Raw genomic sequence first — 20765 nt, 5'->3', positions numbered from 1 at the left:
ATTTTTATATTGCTTGTAATTTTTTTCAAAATGGGTTAGGTAAGGGGAAAATAACTTTTTCAGAAACACATTTTATTGCTTTCAAATTGCTAACCTAGAGGCTTTTTTCCTATTCACCAAAAAAAAAAAAAAGCTATAAAAAGCCATCCTAATGTATTTTTTCCCTGTGATTTTGCTGTATAAACATCATTGCACAATGCAAAACCAACTGTTCCCGCAGCGTATGTTAAAAAGTGCTGATCTTGTGTTTTCACTGCAGCTCAATGAAATGATAAGAAACCCAGGCGAAGGCCATTTCTGGCAGGTGGACCACATCAAGCCAGTGTTCAGTGGAGGAGGGCAGTGCTCCCTGGACAACCTGCAGACTCTCTGCACAGTCTGTCACAAAGAGGTCAGTGAGCTCTCAGACACGTGTGACTGTCCTTGCCATCAAATCGCAAATTATGCATACAGGTGTGGAAGATTCTGCGGGTGAATTTATATCCCTGGTCTGGGATCCAAAATACGTTGTATTCCTTTCATCACCTAACACTTGAGTTTCCTCTTGAGACTTATGTGAGTTCTCAGTCACAGATGGAGGCGAAGGCTGCTTCCCTTCTAATTCGTTGTAGGACCAGGAAATTTTCACCATCACCAAGAAGAAAATGAATACAACTTACAATTTGCAGTCTTGAAGAGACCCAGACCATCAAACTAGAAGTTTGGTGAATTGGGGCAGTGACATATGTTTGCATTTGCAGCTAAGGATGTCCTGAAATATATAAGACCATTAATAAATTATCTCTAGGACCACTCAGTTCAACATGCAAACATTGCACTCCTGGCCAAAGTATGAAACCTATTAACCTAGGCACATCTTTGAGCAATTACCTGTGGCTTAAAATCAACTAGGATGAATTTTTTACAGACAAAGGTAATAGGACCTACCTATTGAGAAAATCTTGAAAAGTGTATATTCAGTATGCAACTTTGTATTCAACTATTTTTTTCACTTATGGCAAACTTTAAGCATTTTTCCAACATTCCCATGATAAGCATTAACAATGTTTATCGTCTAAAATGGCTGCACCTTATTCTTTGAGTAGATCTCTACCGTAGTTATTTAGCCATTCCCGTCTTGATAAATATTGAAGTTGTTTACATTTTTTTCTTGTTCTTATACATAATGTTGCCAAGCACTTTTTTTTTTTCTTTTTATATACAATGTTTTTTTATGTTTTGAGGTCGTTCCTTAAGATAGATTCTCAGATGTGAAATATCACTGAGTCAAGTGTTTGGATATTTTTGAGGCTGTATTTTTTGGGTTTTTTTGCAATTTTATTTTTATTAGTTTCAGGTGTACAAAGCAACATACTAGTTAGACATTTACAGCCCGCACAAAGTGATAACCCCCTCTCTCCCAAGCTACTACCCTCTGACACCTTATGTAGCTGTAAATATTTATCTCCAAGCTGCTTTCCAAAGTTATGCTCCTCCCACCAAGTCAATGAATGAGAGAGTGCGCGTTACTATACTAATTACTGCAGATGTGGTAGGAGAATGGCCTGCCATTATTTTGTTTACTAATGACCCTGATGTTTTCTAAAATGCTAATCAGTTGTACTTATACTTTTGAGATCTGTTCAGGTCCTTTGCCAGTGTTCATATTGTGTGAGCATTTTCCTAGCCTTTTAATATTTTATATTCCTCAATTTCTTCACAAACATAATTTTTACATAAATGGGATTATGTCATACAGGGAGGGTTTTTTGTTTGTATGTTTTTAGTTTTAACCCTCTTTGCTTTCCCCACCCCTCCACCTGGATCACTTCAAATATACATGGACTCCAATTAGGAAAAAAGTCATCTGATTTCTCAGCTGTGCAAAATATGAGTACATTCCAGAAGTACAAGAGGATTAAGATACAGCAAAAGAAAATGCTGCCTCTTCTGTAATCACTTTTTCAGATTCTCATGACAAATTTTATTAGTGGGAATGGCAGAAGAATCCAGTTCTGTTCTGTCTTATTTTGCTTTTCTGCATTGGTTTGGCTGTTGGGTTGGGAATGGCTTGTGAGCCCAGAAATAGGAAGCAGGTGGGCCTAGCATGCACTGCACTCTGGGAAATCCCAAAATGTCTTACAAGCTCCCACTTGGATGAGGAGAATCGTGATCTCCCTTCCCTGCCGCTCCCCCACGAGGGATCTCACTAGGTAGCAAGACATCCCCAAAGCTGTGTGTTTTGTCCTCAGTATCTGGTCCTAAGTGAACATAGGACCTCAGGGCACTTAGCAGAGCTACTTGGGTCCTCCGCCTGTGGTTTGGAAACCACCCCCTAATGGCAAAGCACTAGTAATGGGTGTGGCAATCATGTAGATTTTCCAAACTAACAGAATTTTAGCAAGAGTTTTTGACTCTCTGTAGCCAGTACTTTTTCCCTAATGTGTACACATGCATATTTTTTTAACTTTTAGAGAACTGCCAGACAAGCCAAGGAAAGAAGCCAGGTAAGAAGACAGTCTCTAGCATCAAAGCATGGATCTGACATCAGACAATTCTTGGTAAAGAAGTAAAGCATAAGAAATTTTGAATGGATGACAAATGGTTTACATGTGGAAGAATTGAACACGTTTTTTTTTCATGTTTGTCTAATATTTTAAGACTGAAAATTTTCAGAACAAAAAATCAAGAACTCAAATTCCCTTTTCATAATAAATGCTTTTAGTGTTCAATACCTTTTCAAAGTACTTAACAGAAACTGAAATACAATACTAAATATTTCTATGATCTTGTTGATTTCATGCAGACTCTCAATTATGTTTCAGTAAGGTTTTCTTAAGCTTTCATTTCCCCCTATTCTACCTTAATCATGGTATTATGCATAGATTGTATTTGAAAAAATATTCTCAATTACTTAAAAAATGCTGCTGGATTAGGATTGGTTCTGGACTGCTGTGTGAATAAATGGAAACTTGCAAAACCAAGGGAAATTTCAGAAGCAAATCATCATTATTCAGAAATACTGGGCCAAGTGTGACCAACCTGCTTAGTATGCAAGAGAGACTCTTGTTCACTAAATGCCTCCAAAATGGGCTTGGGGTACATATTTTGAGTGTTTTCTGTTTTGTTTTCTTTCTTAGCCAGTTTTCTCTATTGAAATGATGCTTTTGAAATAAACTAATTGGACCTGTGGTGTTTGTAGACAATTCAGGGGTTCTGGATAAAGTAATTGTTAAAAATATTTAAAAACTGAAAACATAAAATGTAAAAATGCCACTTAAACTTCAGTTTTTAGTTTGTTTTCATGCATAAAACTAGGCTTACTGTCAAAGCACCCTTTGTCTCCTGGTTATCATTTTTTGTTTTCAAAATCCTATCTTATTAAAGGGGTATTCCTGGTAACTCTTTCTAAAAGAGTGGTGACGATAAAACACTTTATATTAAAGCATGATCAGATGGAGATACATGTTTAAAATTAAAATGTAATTGATACAAAAATATAAAAGGATAATGATGAAACAAAACCAGAGCACAATCCTGTAATATGTCAGAGTCATGGAAGTGAAGAATCAGAACTACATAAAATATAGGAAACGGAGAATTACATACACAAAAGACCTGTTTGTAAATACTGTATGGATGTAAACCTCTTTAGTTTGAGCACTTTCCAATTTTAATTAGTAGCTGATGTTTTACAACCTAGAAGACTTGTTTTTGGAAAGATGATACACTCATGCATTTTCCTTCCAGAGTTTTTATTAAGTTTATAACTATTTCATTGTATGAGATCAAATAGTGTTTATTTTACAAATTAGGTTGGGCTTTCTTTGGCCTTTTATCTCCTTTCTGGTCAGGCTCTTTGCAGTTTTCTGCCTCATTGCCAGGGTAACCTAGGATTCCTCACAGTTGAGATCTAAAAAGCTTGCACACTGCTTTTCCTCCAGCATGGGGTGTTTGCAAGTAAGACTTTGGTCTAAGTAGGTCAGGTTTGAGTGGAGCTTGCTCTTTAGATCAAACTAATGTGGTAATTCTGGTGAGAATGTTTTCAGATGTAGGAAATGTGTGATGGTTTGAGGTGAAATGACCCATGAAGGTCACCTCTGCCATATTTCAAAATTCCTGTCAATTACAAACACTATCAGAGCATCAAGAAGAATAAAATACTTAATAAATTTAACCAAGGAGGTGAAAGACCTGTACACTGAAACAACAAGACTTTAATAAAAGAAATTGAAGATATAAATGAATAGAAAGATGTTTCATGTTCATGGATCTGAAGAATTAACCTTGTCAAAGTATCCATACTACCCACAGAAAACTACAGATTTAATGCAATCCTTATCAAAATTCTAATGGCATTTCTCATAGAAATAGAAAAAAAAAAAAAAACCCTAAAATTTGTATGGAACCACAAAGGACCCCCAAAGAGCCAAAACAATCTTCAGTAAGAACAAACCTGGAGGCATCATGCTCCCCGATTTCAAACTATATTACAGAGCTATAGTAATCAAAACAGTATGTTATTAGCATAAAAACTGACAGATAGATCATGACACAGAATAGAGAACCCAGAAATAAACCCATGCATATATATTCAACTAATTTTCAATGAAGGAGCCAAGAATATACAGTGGGGAAAGGATATTCTCTTTAATTAATGGTGTTGGGAAAACTAGATAACCACATGCAAAAGAATGAAACTGGATCCCTATTTTACACCATACACACCAATCAAATCAAAATGGATTAAAGACTTGAACATAAGACCTGAAAGCACAAAACTACTAGAAGAAAACATAGGGGGTAAGCTCCTTGACATCTGTCTTGCTATGATTTTTTTGAATCTGACACCAAAAGCCAAGGCAACAAAAGCAAAAATGAAAGGGACTACATCAAACTGAAAAGCTTCTGCACAACAAAGGAAATTGTCAACAAAATGAAAAGGCAATCTACGCAATAGGAGAAAGTATTTGCAAACCATATATCCAGTAAGAGGTTAATATCCAACGTAGATAAGGAACTCATACAACTCAACAGCAAAAAAACAGCTGAATGAAAAAATGGACAAAGGACCTGAATAGACGTTTTCCAAAGAAGACATACAAATGGCCACTAATCATCAGGGAAATGCAAATCAAAACCACGATGAAATTATCACCTCACACCTGTTACAGTGACTATTATAAAAAAGACGAGATAACAATGCTGGTGAGGATGTGGAGAAAAGGGAATCCTTGTGCACTGTTGGTGGAAATGTAAATTGGTGCAGCTGTTATGAAAAATAGTATGGTGGTTCCTCAAGAAATTAAAAATAGGAGAGACCCAAGATGGTGGAGTAGATAAACACTGTGCCTGCATCCTTCCATGAACACATTAAAATTACAACTAAATTACAGAGCAATTAACCTGGAGAGCCATCTGAAGTCTAGCCAAACAGAAGTTTTACAACTAAGGATATAAAGAAGTCACTTCGAGACTGGTAGGAGGGGCGGAGACATGGAAGGAACCCCAAATTTCCTTGTGGTGGTTGAGAACAAAGAGGCATATCTTGGCCATGGAAGTTCCCCAGAGGAGCCAGGGACTCCAGGCCCCCACACCAGACTCTGCAGCCCAGAGCACTGGTGCTGGGACGAAGAGCCCCCAGACATCTGGCTGTGAAAAACAGTGGGGATTCTGACCATCCAGGTGGTACAAAAGGCTGCGAGAAACCCAGATGTCCTCTTAAATGGCCCACGCACAGACTCACTCGCTCACAGGCACTCACCTTGGGCTCCAGCGGTGGGATGACTCAGGGGGCCTTGGAGACATACAGTGGCAGACAGAGGTGTGTGGCTGCGGGGGAAGGACTGGAGGACAGTCAGCATTTTCCTAGAGAAGGATCCACCTCCTGTGCAGCCAGCAGTCAGGTGCCATCTTTCCTATGTTGAGCCTACTGGCCAAATCTGAATCCAATTGGCCTGGTGAGCTCTGCTGCTCTGCCCTGCTGACTCACCTAGGACCCCACCCCACCCAACTTGCACACCACCAGAGGCACTTTCTCTGTGAGCAGCCAGCCCCGCTCACATTGCACTCTTTCTTGGAAAACTATCAGAGTCCATGAGCCCCAAGCAGGTAGCAGCTGGCCTTGGTATGCTCTGGAACTTTTGCTGAGTAGCTCCAGGCTCAGCACTGGCACTAAACCAGAGTCTACATTAACCTGGTGACCACGACTCTTCCCACTCTAGTGACTCCCTGAGACCCTGCCTCACCCAATTCGCATACTGCATGAGGCTTTATCAGTGGCTGAACCTTAAGGGAGCTGCAAGTGGCAGTAGGCCTTGGGGTGTCCTGGCTTTTTGCAGAGCTACCCTAGCCTTGGTACTGGTGGCAGCTGTCCTCGGTTCGCAGTGTGACCTCTCCCACGCACCTCCAGGTTAGCACGGGCAGCAAACAACTGCAGATCACTTATTGCTCCTACCAGGTAGTCACTGGCCACTCACAAGCAGTGGATGACCTGGGCCTGCACTAGAGCCCCTCCCAAGAGGCCTCAGAACGAACATACTTGGAGGTTGTCTTCAGACCACAGCACAGCACCGCCCAATTAGTCCTACAAGTGGCACACACAAAGGGTGGTTTCAACAGTCACCAGAGCCCACTAGGGCGAATTCCACTCAGTGGGATAAGCTCCCTCGACAGCAGACTGTAAGCTGTGGATGTGGCCAAACTCCACAGTCAGTCAACCTGAGGGTCAATCCCATCCACTGACATGCCAATAGTAATCAAGGCTCAACTATAACAGGAGGGCACAACCCCACAAAGGCACCCAGAGAAGGTGACCAGAGAGACTGTGCCAAGGCACCTACTACATAAGGCCACCTGGCCAAGACTGGGAGACATAGCAGCCCTACCTAATATATAGAAACAAACACAGAGAGGCAGCCAAAATGAGGAAACAGAGAAATGTGTCCCAAATAAAAGAAAAGGAGGAAACTCCAGAAAAATAACTAAACGAAATGGAGGCAAGCAACTAACAGAGACAGAGTTCAAAACAATGGTTATAAGAATGCTCAAGGAACTAGTGAGAACTTCAGCAAAGAGATAGCAAGCATAAAAAAGGACATAGAAACCATAAAAAAGAACCAAACCGAAGTGAAGAATACAATAACTGAAATGAAGAAAGCACTGTAAGGAATCACCAGCAGACTAAATGAAGCAGAGGATTGAATCAGCAATTTGAAAGACAAGGTAGCATAAAACACCCACTCAGTAGAGCAAAAAGAAAAAAAGAACCCAAAAAAGTGAGGATAGTTTAAGAGACCTCTGGGACAACATCAAGCATAACAACATTTGCATCATAGGGGTACCAGAAGGAGAAGGGAGAAAGCAAGAGATTGAGAACATATTTGAAGAAATAATGATGGAAAACTTCCTAACCTGGCAAAGCAAAGAGACATACAAGTTCAGGAAGTACAGAGAGTCCCAAACAAGATGAACCCAAAGAGGCCCATACCTAGACACATAATTAAAATGGCAAAGGTTAAAGACAGAGAGAGAATCCTAAAAGCAGCAAGAGAAAGACAACTAGTAACTTATAAGGGAGTTCCTGACAGACTGTCAGATGATTTCTCAGCAGAAACTTTGCAGGTCAGAAGGTATTGGCAGGAAATATTCAACATGATGAAAAGCAAGGACCTACAACCAAGACTACTCAGCAAGGCTATCATTTAAAATCAAAGGACAGATAAAGAGCTTCCCAGGCAAGAAAAAGCTAAAGGAGTTCCTCACCACAAAACCAGTATTACAAGGAATGTTAGAGGGACTCCTTTAAAACCCAGGGGGGGGGGGGAACAGGGGGAATCAAACTTATGAATGATAAATGCCAATAGCTACATATCTATCAACAATTACTTTCAATGTAAATGGATTAAATGCTCCACTCAAAAGACATAGGAGGGCTGAATGGATAAGAAAACAAACCCCTTACCTGTGCTGCCTACAAGAGACTCACTTCAGATTGAAAGATACACACAGACAGAAAAAGTAAAGGGATGGAAAAAGATATTTCATGAAAATAGAAAAAAAAATGCTGGGGTAGCAATACACATACCAGACCAAAAAGACTTTAAAACAAAGGCTATAACAAAGACAAAGAAGGACCCAGTAATCCCACTTCTGGGTATTTATCTAAAGAAACCCAAAATGCTACTTTGAGGCGAATGTGTATCCATATATTCATTGCAGCATTGTTTACAGTGGCCAAGATGAGGAGGCAGCCTGGGTGTCTGTCGTGGGTAAGTGGATAAAGAGGAGGTGGTACATATATGCAATAGAATATTGCTCAGCCAGGGAAAAGAATGGGTTCTTGCCATCTGCGGCAGCATGGATGGACCTGGAGGGTATTGTGCTGAGTGGAGTATGTCAGACAAAGAAAGACAGATGCAATGTGATTTCACTTATATATGGAATCTAAGAACACAATTAACAAACAAAACAGAAACAAACTCATAGATATAGAAAACATTTTGATAGTTGCCAGATGGGAGGGGTCTTGCGGGTGTGGGTAAAAGATGGGAAGGGATTAAGTACAAATTGGTTGTTACAAAGTCGTCATGGGGATGTAGGGTATAGTATAAGGAATATAGTCAATAATATTGTAATAACTATGTATGGTGTCAGATGGGTACTAGATTTGTTGGGTGATAGATGGGAGGGGGTTGGGGGCAGGGTGAAAAGGTGAAGGGGTTAAAAAGTACAAATTGCTAGTTACAAAATAGTCATGGGATGTAAAGTAAAGCATAGGGAATATAGCCAGTGATATGGTAATAATTCTGTATAGTGCTAGGTGGGACTAGACTAGTCAGGGGATTATTTCTTAAATTATATAAATACCTAGCCATTATGCTGTACACCTGAAATTAATATAAAATCATATTGCATGTCAACTGTAATTGATAAATTTAAAAAGTGGGGAAAGAGGGAAGGGGAATAAAGGGTTTAAATTTCCAGGTATAAAACAAGTCACGGGGATGTAATTACAGCATGGGGAATACAGTCAGTACTATTGAGACAGCGTGGTACAGAGTCACATGGTTGCCAGACTTATGGTGATCACTTATTTAGGCATATAAATGCTGACTAACTATTTTTACACCTGAAACTAATATAGTATTGTATATCAGCTATGTTTTTAATAAACATCTTAGAAAACAAAGACGGGGAAAAAACACGCTCTAAGAAAAACAGACATTAGGTGAATGGTTGATGGGACCTGGATATTCACATTAGAACCAAAATAACACCACAACAATGTGGCTCTGGTCATCAGGAGAAAAACATAATTGTCCATCAGGTGGATCAGACTGTCCTCACCCTAATCTAATCATAGACGGTGGGACAATCAGATATTTATGTCTCCTGGTGCCACAGCATCACCTGGGATGCAGTAGCCAAAGGTGTTTACCGGAGGTCTAATCACCCTGTAGATATAACTGCCAGGAAATACAGGGGAGAGAGCATCAGGTGAAATGACACCACAGGCAAGTAAGAGGGCCCCCTACAGGCCCAGTGGCTGCAATAAGAAGATTCCGCGGAGAAAAGACTAGAGGCTGGATTAAAAGACACTGACGGGACATTACCAACCAGATGCAATGCATGGTCTGTGATTGGTCCTCGTTTGGACAAATAAGCTATAAAGGACATTTTCAGGAATATTTGGGGAATTTAAACATATACAGGCCATTAGGTGATATTAAAGGATGATTATTTTAGCTGTGATAGTGTTACTTTCTGTTATGTAAGGAAAGTGGTGTTATTCTTTTAGAAATGCACTTTGCGGTATTTAGGGAGTAATGTCATGATGTCTCTAATTTATTCTTCACAGATAACACATGGTGGGACATTCTGTGTGAAATAGACTGAGACATTCAGGTCCCCTGTGGAATGGCTAGACATACATAGACTTCCAACCAACCAAACTTATCAGAAACAATCATACTAACAAGTAATGTATAATTATAAGTTGCTATCAAATAATGAGTAAAAATTTTGTACATTTTCTAAAAAGGAAAAGAAATTAGAAATAGAACTACCATCCAGCAATGATGATCCAGCAATCACACCTCTGAGTAAGTGCCCAAAGGAAAACAAAACCATTATTTCAAAGAGGTTTCTGTCCTCCTGTGTTCACTGCAGCATTATTCACAATAGCCAAAGTATGGAAACAACCTAAGCGTCCAAGGGATGAATGGATAAAGAACACGTAGCAGATGTATACAATGGCATATTATTCAGCTTTATAAAAGAAGGCAGTCTTGCAATTTGTGACAACATGAACCTGAGGGCATTATGCTAAGTGAAATAAACCAGACAAAACAAAGATAAATACTGCATGGTGTCGCTTACATATGGAATGTTTTAAACGTCGAACTCATAGAGACAGAGTAGAAATGTGGGTACTGGGGACTGGGAGGTGGGGAACAGGGAGAGTTTAATAAGAAGGGTACAGACGTTCAGCTGTACGATGAGTAAGCTCTGAGGAGCTAATGTGTGACATGGAGGCTACGGCTGACAACACTGTGTTGTGTGATTGCAACCTGCTGAGAGAGGAGAATGCACATGTTCTCACCGCCCCCTCCCCAAGCAGGTAAATCTGTGAGGTGATGGCTGTGTTCGTTGACTAGATGGTGGTCATTCTTTCACAGTGTATCACGTCATCACATTGCACTCTTTAAATACCTTACATTTCGTCAGTTATGCTCAGTAGAACTGGGGGTAAAAGACACTGTAAGAACAATGAGGGTTGGGCACACAGGACCCTGAGTGACCCGTCCCCACCCCTTCACGCCTTGTTGCAGAGCTGTGTCTCCTGACTTCCCCTGGCTTGATCTACTTTACTTGTGAGACGAAGCATCCTGAGACTGACAATAAAGGGAGAGATGCATCTAACAGCAAAGACCTCACAAGGAAAATACGGCAGAGACATTTGAGGGAGGCTGCTCTTTCGTCCTCACAGTCTGAAAGAGAAGCTGCCCTCTGTGGACTGCAAATGGCAAGTTCCAGCGGAGAGCTGGGAAAATGTCAGGGCAAGCAGTGGGCCTGGTGCAGAAAGTGCGCGAAGCGTGCCCTCCAGGGAAGAAAACAGCTGCTACCACACTGGAGATGGAGATAAACTGAAAAACCATGGGGCGGGTATAAAGGAGGACAGCCTGGCTCTGAAGAGACAGAGAAGTTAGAAGACTCCGTGTGGGCTTAGGAAGGAAACAGCTCTGGATCCGGGGAACAGAACTGGAAACTGATGGCTGGGAAATGAAGCAGTGGGAGTGTGAGAACGTGCCTGCGCTGAGCAGTGTGGTCGGGCGGGTCCGTGAGGCTGTGCCCTCACCCCCACTTGGGGAGTTCAGCGGGTCTGAGGCTGCTGCTTGCAGCGGGCCTGAGGGAGTCCCCAGCAGAGATTCCTGAGCACATGTACAGTGTCAGCTGTCCTTCCTGTTTCCCACCACTGAGTGACACACTCATCTCCAGACCCTGACGGCGGATACAGTTGCTTTCAGCAGCCCCAGAGCTCTGGAGAAGATCTCATTTGGAATTTCTAAAGAAACTCACTCTCGGCATTAACCACAGGCTAGGGTACATTTCTCGGCGCGATTTTCCTGTGACAAATCAATACCTTTTTACATTTTCTGAAGTGTTGATGGGGAAAGCAGTTTCTGCCCACCAGTCTCACTAATAAATCTACAGATCCTTGAGTGAAACATTTAAAATATAGTTTCTTTGAAAATAAAAGCATGAATCATTTTAAATTATGTATCTTAAGAAGTCAACATTCTTGAGCTCTTCAGAGTAAAATGGAAAAATTGTGTTTACTTAAGGGAGACAGAACCATGGATATTAAACGTCAAAAATAGGTCATGGAAATAATATCTCATTTTCTATTGCATATTATTAACCTGTCTCTCATTCCACCTTTTGTTCTTTTAAACTGGAAAATTGTGAGCTCCTGTTCAGTGCACAGATCTATTTGAATATCTAACCCCCAGAAAAAGGTCCCATCTCCTCTCAAGTTTGTCAGTTGCTTTATATTGGTAAAGGTGTTTTGCCACCCTCGTTGTGTTTATATTTACTACTGAGAAATGTCACCAGTATTGAAATGCATCCTGGGTTGTGACAACAGCTTCTCTCCAAGCTTTCTGAAATTATTGACTAGCTCTCATTTGTAAATACTAGCTTTTTATTTTTAGAAACTGGCATATGGAACACCTTAAAAATATTGTTAATTATTCTGCACTTCTGAAAGTATTCCTATTTCACAGTTTCTCTGCTCTTATACATCTGCCTTCCCTACAGAGTTCATCATTACCTTATAGAAACCCCCAATATCCATATCAGTGTGTCACTTAACCTATACAATGAGCTTAAGTAACACAATCATAGAACCTGACCCTAGCGAGTTAGCACATAGAGGTTACAGACCTAGTTTATGTGGCCACACACACACAGCCCAGTCTTGGTTGTAATACCAACTGCTACACTTCAGGATTTTACACTACACACACCTGTACAATCCTGCACAATGTTTTACCCACTTTCCACACAATATTCCTTTTCAGTACTGAGCCTTTGCTCATGCCCCAGCTTTCATTAAAAGAGTATTTAAAACAGGGGTGTCCCAACTGCGGCCCGCGGGCCAACTGCAGCCGGCAATCCATTTTTAATTGGCCCGCAGCAAATTCCAAAAATATATTTAGTTTACTTAAATAAACCAGCTGAGGCAATACGTACTTCACCTCGAGTGAGTGGCCCGGCTGTTTGTGTATTTTACCGCATATGGCCCTTGGTGAAAAACGTTGAAAAAAGTTTGGACACCCCTTGATTTAAAACAAGGCATACATGAAACATGGCTATGCTGCTGCTCTATTTTTGTTTTGAAAGCTGTTATTAGGAGGTTTGGGGAGGATAATTACTAATTATTATGATTCCTTTATCTGCTAGCTTTGGGTTTAGTTTGTTCTTTCTTTCCTAGTTCCTTAAGGTGTGAAGTCAGGTTGATGATTGGATAAATTTCTTCCTTTTTAAAACTATTTTTAGAATTTTATTTTTCAATTCTACTTGACATACAATATTATATTAGTTTCAGATGTTCAACATAGTGATTAGATGTTTATATGCTTTATGAAGTGATCACCATGAAAAGTCTAGTATCCACCTGGCACTATATACATAGTTATTAAACAAACATGGGGCAGCAATACGCACATCAGAAAAAGTAGACTTTAAAACAAAGACTGTAAAAGGAGACAATGAAGGGAATTACATAATACTAAAGGCGTCAATCCAAGAAAAGGATACAACAAATATAATTATGCAACCAATGTAGGAGCACCTAAATATATAAAGCAAATATTAACAAAAATAAAGGGAGAAATTAACAGTATTACAATAACAGTGGGGGACTTTAATACCCTATTTACATTAATGAATAGATTATCCAAACAAAATTAATAAGGAAACAATGACCTGAAATGTCATATTAGATCAGATATACTTAAGATATTTACAAAACATTTTTTCCAAAAACTGCAGAATACAAACTTTTCCAAGTGCACATAGAACATTCTGAAGGATTGATCACATATTAGGCCACAAAATAAGCCTCAATAAATTAAAAAAGACTGAAGTCACATCAAGCAACTTTCCTGATCACAAGAGTATGAAAGTAGAAACTAACCACAAGAATAAAACTAGAAACAAACATAAACATATGGAGATTAAACAGCATGCTACTACACAATCAATAAATCAAAGAAGAAATAAAAAAACTACTTCAAGGCAAGTGAAAATAGAAACACAAATTTCCAAAATCTATGGGATGCAGCAAAAGGAGTTCTAAGAGGGAAGTTCATAGCTGTACAGGCCTACCTCAAGAAACAAGAAAAATCCCAAATAAACAATATTTACACATAAAGAAACTAGAAAAAGAAAAACAATATCAAAAGTAAGCAGAAGGAAGGAAATAATAAACATCAAAGTGGAAATAAATGAACTGGAGACTTAAAAAAAATAGAAAAGTCCAATGAAACTAAGAGATAATTCTTTGAAAAGATAAGCAAAATTAACAAGCCATTAGCCAAACTCATCCTGAAAAAACGAGCCCAAATAAATAAAATCAGAAATGAAAGATAAGTTACAACTGACAGCACAGAAATAAAAATGATTTAAGAATACTACAACAAATTATATGCCAACAAATTGGACAACCTGGAAGAAAAGGATAATTTTCTAGAAACATACAACCTTCCAAGACTGAACCAAAAAGAAACAGAAAAATCTGAAGAGGCTGATTACTAGCAATGAAATTAAAGCAGTAATCAAAAAACTCCCAACAAACAAAAATCAAGGACCAGATGGCTTCACAAGTAAATTTCACCAAACATTTAAAGAACAATCAGTACCGATCCTCAAACTATTCCATAAAATTGAAGAAGGAATGCTTCCAAACTCATTCTATGAAGCCAGCATTACACTGATATCAAAACAAGACAAAGACATTACAAAAAAAAAGCAGTTTAAATATACCCTGCCACTTCCCTCTGGTCTGTCAACATTTCTGCTGAGAAATTAGCTGATAGTCTTACAGGTTTCCTTTGTATGAGACTCGTTTTCCTCTTGCTACTTTCAAGATTGTCTTTAACTTTTGCCATTTTAATGACAGTATGTGTTGCTTTGGTTCCCTGTGGGTTCATGTTGTTTGAAACTGTGCTTCCTGGACCTGGATGTCTGTTTCCTTCCGCAGGTTAAGAAAGTTTTCAACCATATTTCTTCAAATAAACTTTCTGCCCCTTTCTCTCTTCTCCTTCTGGGATTCCTGTAATGCAAATGTACACTCTGGTACACTTTATGTTGTCCCAGAGGCCCCACAGACTATCCCATTTTTTAAATTGTTTTTTCTTTTTGCTGTTCTGATGGGGTAGTTTCCACTATTCTGTATTCCAGGTCACTAATCCATTCTTCTGTATTATCTAATCTGCTGTTGTTTCCTTCTAGTGTATTTTTCATTTCAGTTATTATATTCTTCAGCTCTGATTTGTTCTTTAGTATACTTTCTGAACTCCTTGTCAGACTTTTGCCTGAGTTCCTCTATTTCACTCTCAAGTTTGGTGAGGATCATTGTGACTGTTTCTTTGAATTATTTATCAAGTAAATTACTTATCTCTGTTTGATTAGGGTTGGGGGGGGGGTTTGTTCTTGTTCCTTCATTTAGAACATATTCCTCTGTCTTCTCATTTTGTTTGACTTTCTGTGTTTCTTTATATGAATTAGACTTTTGCCATTTTAATTACAATATGTTTGCTTTGGTTCTCTTTGGATTCATATTGTCTGAAACTCTCTCTGTTTCCTGGACCTGAATGTCCGTTAAACAGCCCTCTCTCCCAATCTTGAAAAAGTGGCCTTGTGTACAAGCGATCTCTGCATAGACTGTGTGTGCCAGGTGAAGTTACCTTGTTTCTCCGAAAATAAGACCTAGCCAGACCATCAGCTCTAATGCGTCTTTTTGAGCAAAAATTAATATAAGACCTGGTCTTATTTTACTATAATAAAATATAATAAATATAATATAATAAATATAATATATCATATATAATGTAATATATATATACATATACATATATACATATGTATATGTATATATATACACACACATATATATAATATAATATAATATAATGTAATATAATATAATATAATACCAGGTCTTATATTAATTTTTGCTCCAAAAGACGCATTAGACCTGATGGACCGGCTAGGTCTTATTTTCGGGAAAACACGGTAGTAGTCTAGTTTGAGCCAGGGCAGGTGTGTGTGGCATTTGGGCGTCAGCCGGGCAGGCTGGAGCAGGCTTTGGGCAGGGCAGCCGGGTGGATAGAGGCAGACAGTGGCACCCTGTTGATCGCTCTGTCTGAGGATGACGTGGGTTCCAGGGACAGCCCAGGGCACATGCAAACACAGAAGCACCTGCCAACCCCAGGGTCCTGGGCCAGGGCAGGCTCTGAAAGAGGAGGTCCGGTGCCCACTACGGTGCCTGCTGGTTGGCCAGTGCACTGGGTACAGTGCCTGCCTGTCCTGTCCAGGTGGAGGGGGACTCACTGGCACCTCTCATCCTGGAAAGCTCCTGCAGGTCCCAGCGAGGTCTCGTGGTTCCCCAGCCGTATCTTGGTCAATACCAAGAGCTGGCATGGATGTGGAGTAGAAGGAACTCCCAACCAGGACTAGTGGGAGTAAATGTGGTCAACCACTTTGGAAAACAATTTACCATTATCCCATAAAGTTGAAGGCGCAGATCCCTCAACCAAGTGCGTACGCTGGAGAAACTGTGTGTGGACGAGGAGTCACCCCTGAGATGTTCAGAGCGCTGTTTGCAATAGTGTAACATCTGGACAGCCCAAATGTTCTTAGCAGAAGAATGGATGATCTAGATATAGTCCCCGATACGAAAAACTACACAGCCATGAAAATAATAAACTTAGATTTTGAACAGCAGCATGAATGATATCACAAAGTACAATCCAAGCAAGTCAGGAAGACTGCATATACTATGATTTCATTTATATGAAGGTCAAAGACATCCAAAACTTGTATTATTTAGGAACGTATTCCTATGTGGTAAAAGTATAAAGAAAAGCAGGCAGAAAACTCAGAGTGGTTACATTTTTGGGTGGTGGAGGCAGCGCCATATGATCAAGGAGGGGCCTCAGGGGACTTTCAAAGTTTAGAAATGTCCTCTCTCTAAACCAGGTTTCAGGTCACAGGTAATCATTTGCATTCTTTGAACCTTCTAACATATACACATTTTGAAATCTGAAATATTTTATAATAAAAATGGAAAATAGCTTAGGTAAAAGAAATCAATGTACTTTTGTTATCAACTCTTCTACTTGTCCACTTAACAGTCACATATAGTTCAAGGGTTTAATGATTAAAGAAGGAAGTGATGGCGCCTGCCCTTCAAGGCTGTGTGATCCAGCTGGTTCACAGAGCTTACGTATGTGCTGCATAATGTATCGTGACGGTCACACCTGGCCTGAAGTTCTAACTCCTTAGGGTAGCTAGCACAAAGGCTGTGAAGGACTGGGTAGATGTCCTCGGGGCTGGCTGGCAAGAGGGGGTGTATAAGGAGTGGGCCTGACCTGTTGGGAAATTGGATGACTCATTTAGAGAGGCGGGTGGGGTTCCTAAGTAGCAAATGAATGCTTCACCCATTGCTGAAATCAGCCCTGGATCTTAGGAATTCTGTGGCACATAAGAGGCAGACACCATCTCTTGTTTTGTCCCTGGAAGAACTGAGCCATTTCCTGCTTCTCCTGTTCAGAAGTATTTGGTACACAAGGACACCAAAGGAGCATCATGACTCTGAATTTCACTGTGTTCTCGTCATGTGGCCCAGTATTTAAAGAGCAGGGCAGGCTAATCCCTGGGAAATGCCAGCTTCCCAGCTTGCAGGGGACATCATTCTGGAGCCGAGCCCGTTGTTTTATCGGTAACTTTTTCACCCAGCATCCTTCTTCCTACCTCCGCAAACCATCACTGATTCTGAGCAGCCTTGGGTCAGGCCCCTGCACCTAACAGATACATTGCATCAGGTATATTGCTACAGAGGCTCAGGAGCGCATGGAGCTTACAGGGAAGCTCTCTATTAGGGTAACGGAAGAACAAAATACCAATTCCAGGGCCCAGCAAATGCAATTTATAAAATTTCAACTCAGACATCTGCTACACGAACACTGCCATCCATCTGAACTAACAGCAACCAAATGAATCATCACAGTTAGTTGACATGATCTCTGTCTTCCCTTGTCATTCTTACAAATGTTTTAATTAGAAAGGAGCCTATTATTTCTCGTAAACTTAAGATGAGTGGTAAATATCAGCTGAACGACTCGGGATGTTTTCCCAAAGAGTCTTCCTATTGTACCTCTGAGAAATGAGGAAGCATTTGATTCCAAGCCCCCTTGCTCCCTCTCCCGGATAAGCCACAAGAACTAGAAGCAGAGGTACAAATATCTTTCAGCTGATCGAATGGTGTCCTGCCAAAAGGAGATTTGTTTGGGTGTCATTTCTTGGATACTCTTCCAACAGAGAATGGTCTTTCTCCATGGAAACCCAATGACATTTTCCATTCTTTTAGGGGGGTGGTAACAAAGAGTAATCATCCTTCTGAAATGTGCTGAGCATCCTGACCTGTCTGTACCTCTGAGACTGAGCCAACCGCTAGTTCCTGCTTGGAACTGAGCATTTTGTCAGCAGCCAGCCCAGGCGGAGAAATCATGAGGCACAGGGTGCCCTCCGCCTCGAGGACAGCAATGTCCAGGGTCATCCATCCTCTCTCCAAATTCAGTAAAAACCCTCAATGCTCAATTTTAGGATGAGTTGAACAAACAAGTCATCGTCCCTTGCCCAGAATGCTCCCACCTGGTAGGAGGTGGGAGCTGCTGCCGAGGAGGACACAGGCTGCAGCGTGTGGTCCCTTTCTCTCTGCTGGGTGCCCTTCTCATCCTGCCCCCAGGTCTGTGCTCACAAAACGTACATACCACCTTCCTGCTGTCGCACGTGCCCTCCTGTGTTAACCTGACAAGCCCACTCTTTCCCCAGGAGAAGCCCCCGGCTGGCGACAGGCACGACCTGTTTCTCAGACACTAAGACCTAAGAGCCCAGTGACAGGATCTCTGACTGACCCTGTGACATTGTAAACGGCAGCCAGGGAAGGTCTCTGCCGAGAGGGCTCGGAATCCTACTCAAGAACTCTCGGTCCACCCCAATCCTCATGTAAGTGCTTCCCTAGGATGGTGTCCCTGGAGGAGGGACATACCCTGAAAGTGGGGCACCCTCCCTGAGCTCCGCAATGCCCAGCGTGTAACACAGGGGTGTCAAAACTGCGGCCCACGGGCCAACTGCGGTCCACAATGCATTGTTAATTGGCCTGCAGCAAATTCCAAAAATATATTTAGTTTACTTAAATAAACCAGGTGAGGCAATGTGTACTTCACCTCGAGTGAGTGGCCCAGCTGTTTGTGTATTTTACCGCATATGGCCCTTGGTAAAAAAGTTGAAAAAAGTTTGGACACCCCTGGAACAGCTTTCACCTACACCGCAAGCAATCTGATATTCTCCAGGATAGACAGGTCAAGAAAACAATAACGTTTTTGCAGCACTTGCTTACCTTTCATTTCGGAGACAGGTAGCGTTGTGGACCTGGACGGTGACAGCTGCTCCACCTGCCCTCCTGTAACCCACCTCCACGTGGCTACCTGAGTGGACGTTATAAATCACCATGTGATCACTCCCCTTGTTCTCCATTATTAATCGTCTGAGGATTCTCAATGCTATCTGCCACCAGAATAGAATATCATCAGAAAAAAAAATTTCTGAATAATTGAACAATATAAGGTTTACCCCTCATTTGCAGAAAGCAAGTGGGTCAGACAACCTTCCTCCACTTGTACTTACACTGACTGGAATATGACCCTCTCTGGTTGTCATGTAGAAAAAGGGACAGAGGGGTTCTGGGGCCCTCACCACCACCTCACATTTACTCACAAGCCTTTGGCGCACCCGCCCTAATAGCCAGGGGACATTTCGCTGGGCTCTGACTCTCCGACTTGCTTACGAGTGTTTTGCAAACTTTCCTACCCAAGCACAGTGCCTCTGATGACAGAGGAAAATGGACAGAGTCGTCCCAGAGAATCTGAGGGAATAGCCCAAAAGGGGCTCCAAACAGGGAACACTTTAAGTTGTTAAAAATGCATGCAGACGTGCACCTCGCTCCTTGTTACATCCATGCTTGTCTCCATGTGAAAACCCTTTCTGCCTACCTGGCTGCACCGCCGGCCCGTAGGCTCAAAGGAAGACTCTTCCGTTGGTTGTCAGTTCAGTTCGGGGCCGACAGGACAGAGCTGGCTCCTGACCCAGGTCGTTCCCTTTGCTGCCTGGAGCCCTCCTGTTCTAAGGACCCAAACACATGTAGTTACAGGTAGCAACTTGTCTCAGCTTCATGATCTATTCCAAGATATTTACTGAGGGAGACTCCACAGTCACGAAAGAGGTGGCAGGATTACATTTTCAGGGTCCTTCTGGAAGACATTCCTATATGTGGGTCTTACTGCTAAGAGGTTAATTCTCCTCTGTCACGTGGCTGAATGACCACCTCATTATTTTAGGAAAAGATTTGTTAAGTGTTTTCCGATAAAGATAGATGACCTTTCTAAACGTCTCATGTAAATGAACAAAAATGAACCTAAAAAATTACTGTTCACAACCATAACATCCTTTATTGCACAATATATATAAAAAGGTGTATGTAAGACTTATCGTCACATGGCTTTCAGCCACAGCCCTCAGACTGTGTGGGAGAAGAAGAAACACACTTCAGACTTAACTATTCTAGTTACACCAAAAAAAAAAAAAAAAGTAATAATAATAATAATAATAAAAAAATTGGGATTTTATTTGGAATTGTATAGGTCATCACGGGAGAATGGGCATCTTTGTGATACCAGCTCTTTTTATACAGTATCTCAATTTATGCCTTTTAATTCCTTTCAATAAAGTTGTATGAATTTTCTCTTTTAAAAAGTTTGTGTATCTTTTGCCAAATGTACTGCTAAAAATTTTGGCTATTGTAAGATATCTTTTTTAAATTAAAATATGCATAGCATACATTTTAAGACATTTACTATTTATCTAGTATTTCATTTGTTATGCATATGGTTTTGCGGAGCATCTAGGAAGCCACTTTCTTTATCTACCCTTAAATTTTA

General features: G+C 40.8%; 1 protein-coding gene and 1 long non-coding RNA gene across 4 annotated transcripts in view; one reads left to right on the top strand and one right to left on the bottom strand.

The window, feature by feature from the left end:
* Window positions 1-3313, top strand: part of LOC109447120 (DNA annealing helicase and endonuclease ZRANB3) — a 47608-nt gene extending 44295 nt beyond the window's left edge. For both annotated transcript variants that reach the window (XM_074335592.1, XM_074335589.1), the window contains exons 12-13: window positions 260-391; window positions 2454-3313. In XM_074335592.1, the coding sequence (XP_074191693.1) occupies window positions 260-391; window positions 2454-2552 (231 nt within the window). In that variant the 3' untranslated portion in view covers window positions 2553-3313. The remainder of the gene's footprint in view (window positions 1-259; window positions 392-2453) is intronic.
* The window catches only part of LOC141572205 (uncharacterized), a 67292-nt gene extending 47095 nt beyond the window's left edge, over window positions 1-20197 (bottom strand). For both annotated transcript variants that reach the window (XR_012497440.1, XR_012497439.1), the window contains exons 1-2: window positions 19821-20197; window positions 19169-19335 (exon numbers count right to left, since the gene is read on the bottom strand). This is a non-coding gene — a long non-coding RNA (uncharacterized LOC141572205). The remainder of the gene's footprint in view (window positions 1-19168; window positions 19336-19820) is intronic.
* Window positions 20198-20765: the final 568 nt, after the last annotated feature.

Source organism: Rhinolophus sinicus, linkage group LG01 (assembly GCF_036562045.2).
Source record: "Rhinolophus sinicus isolate RSC01 linkage group LG01, ASM3656204v1, whole genome shotgun sequence".
Lineage (NCBI taxonomy): Eukaryota > Metazoa > Chordata > Mammalia > Chiroptera > Rhinolophidae > Rhinolophus > Rhinolophus sinicus.
Note: the sequence above shows the minus strand (reverse complement) of the source record. Positions and strands in the feature narration are given on the sequence as shown.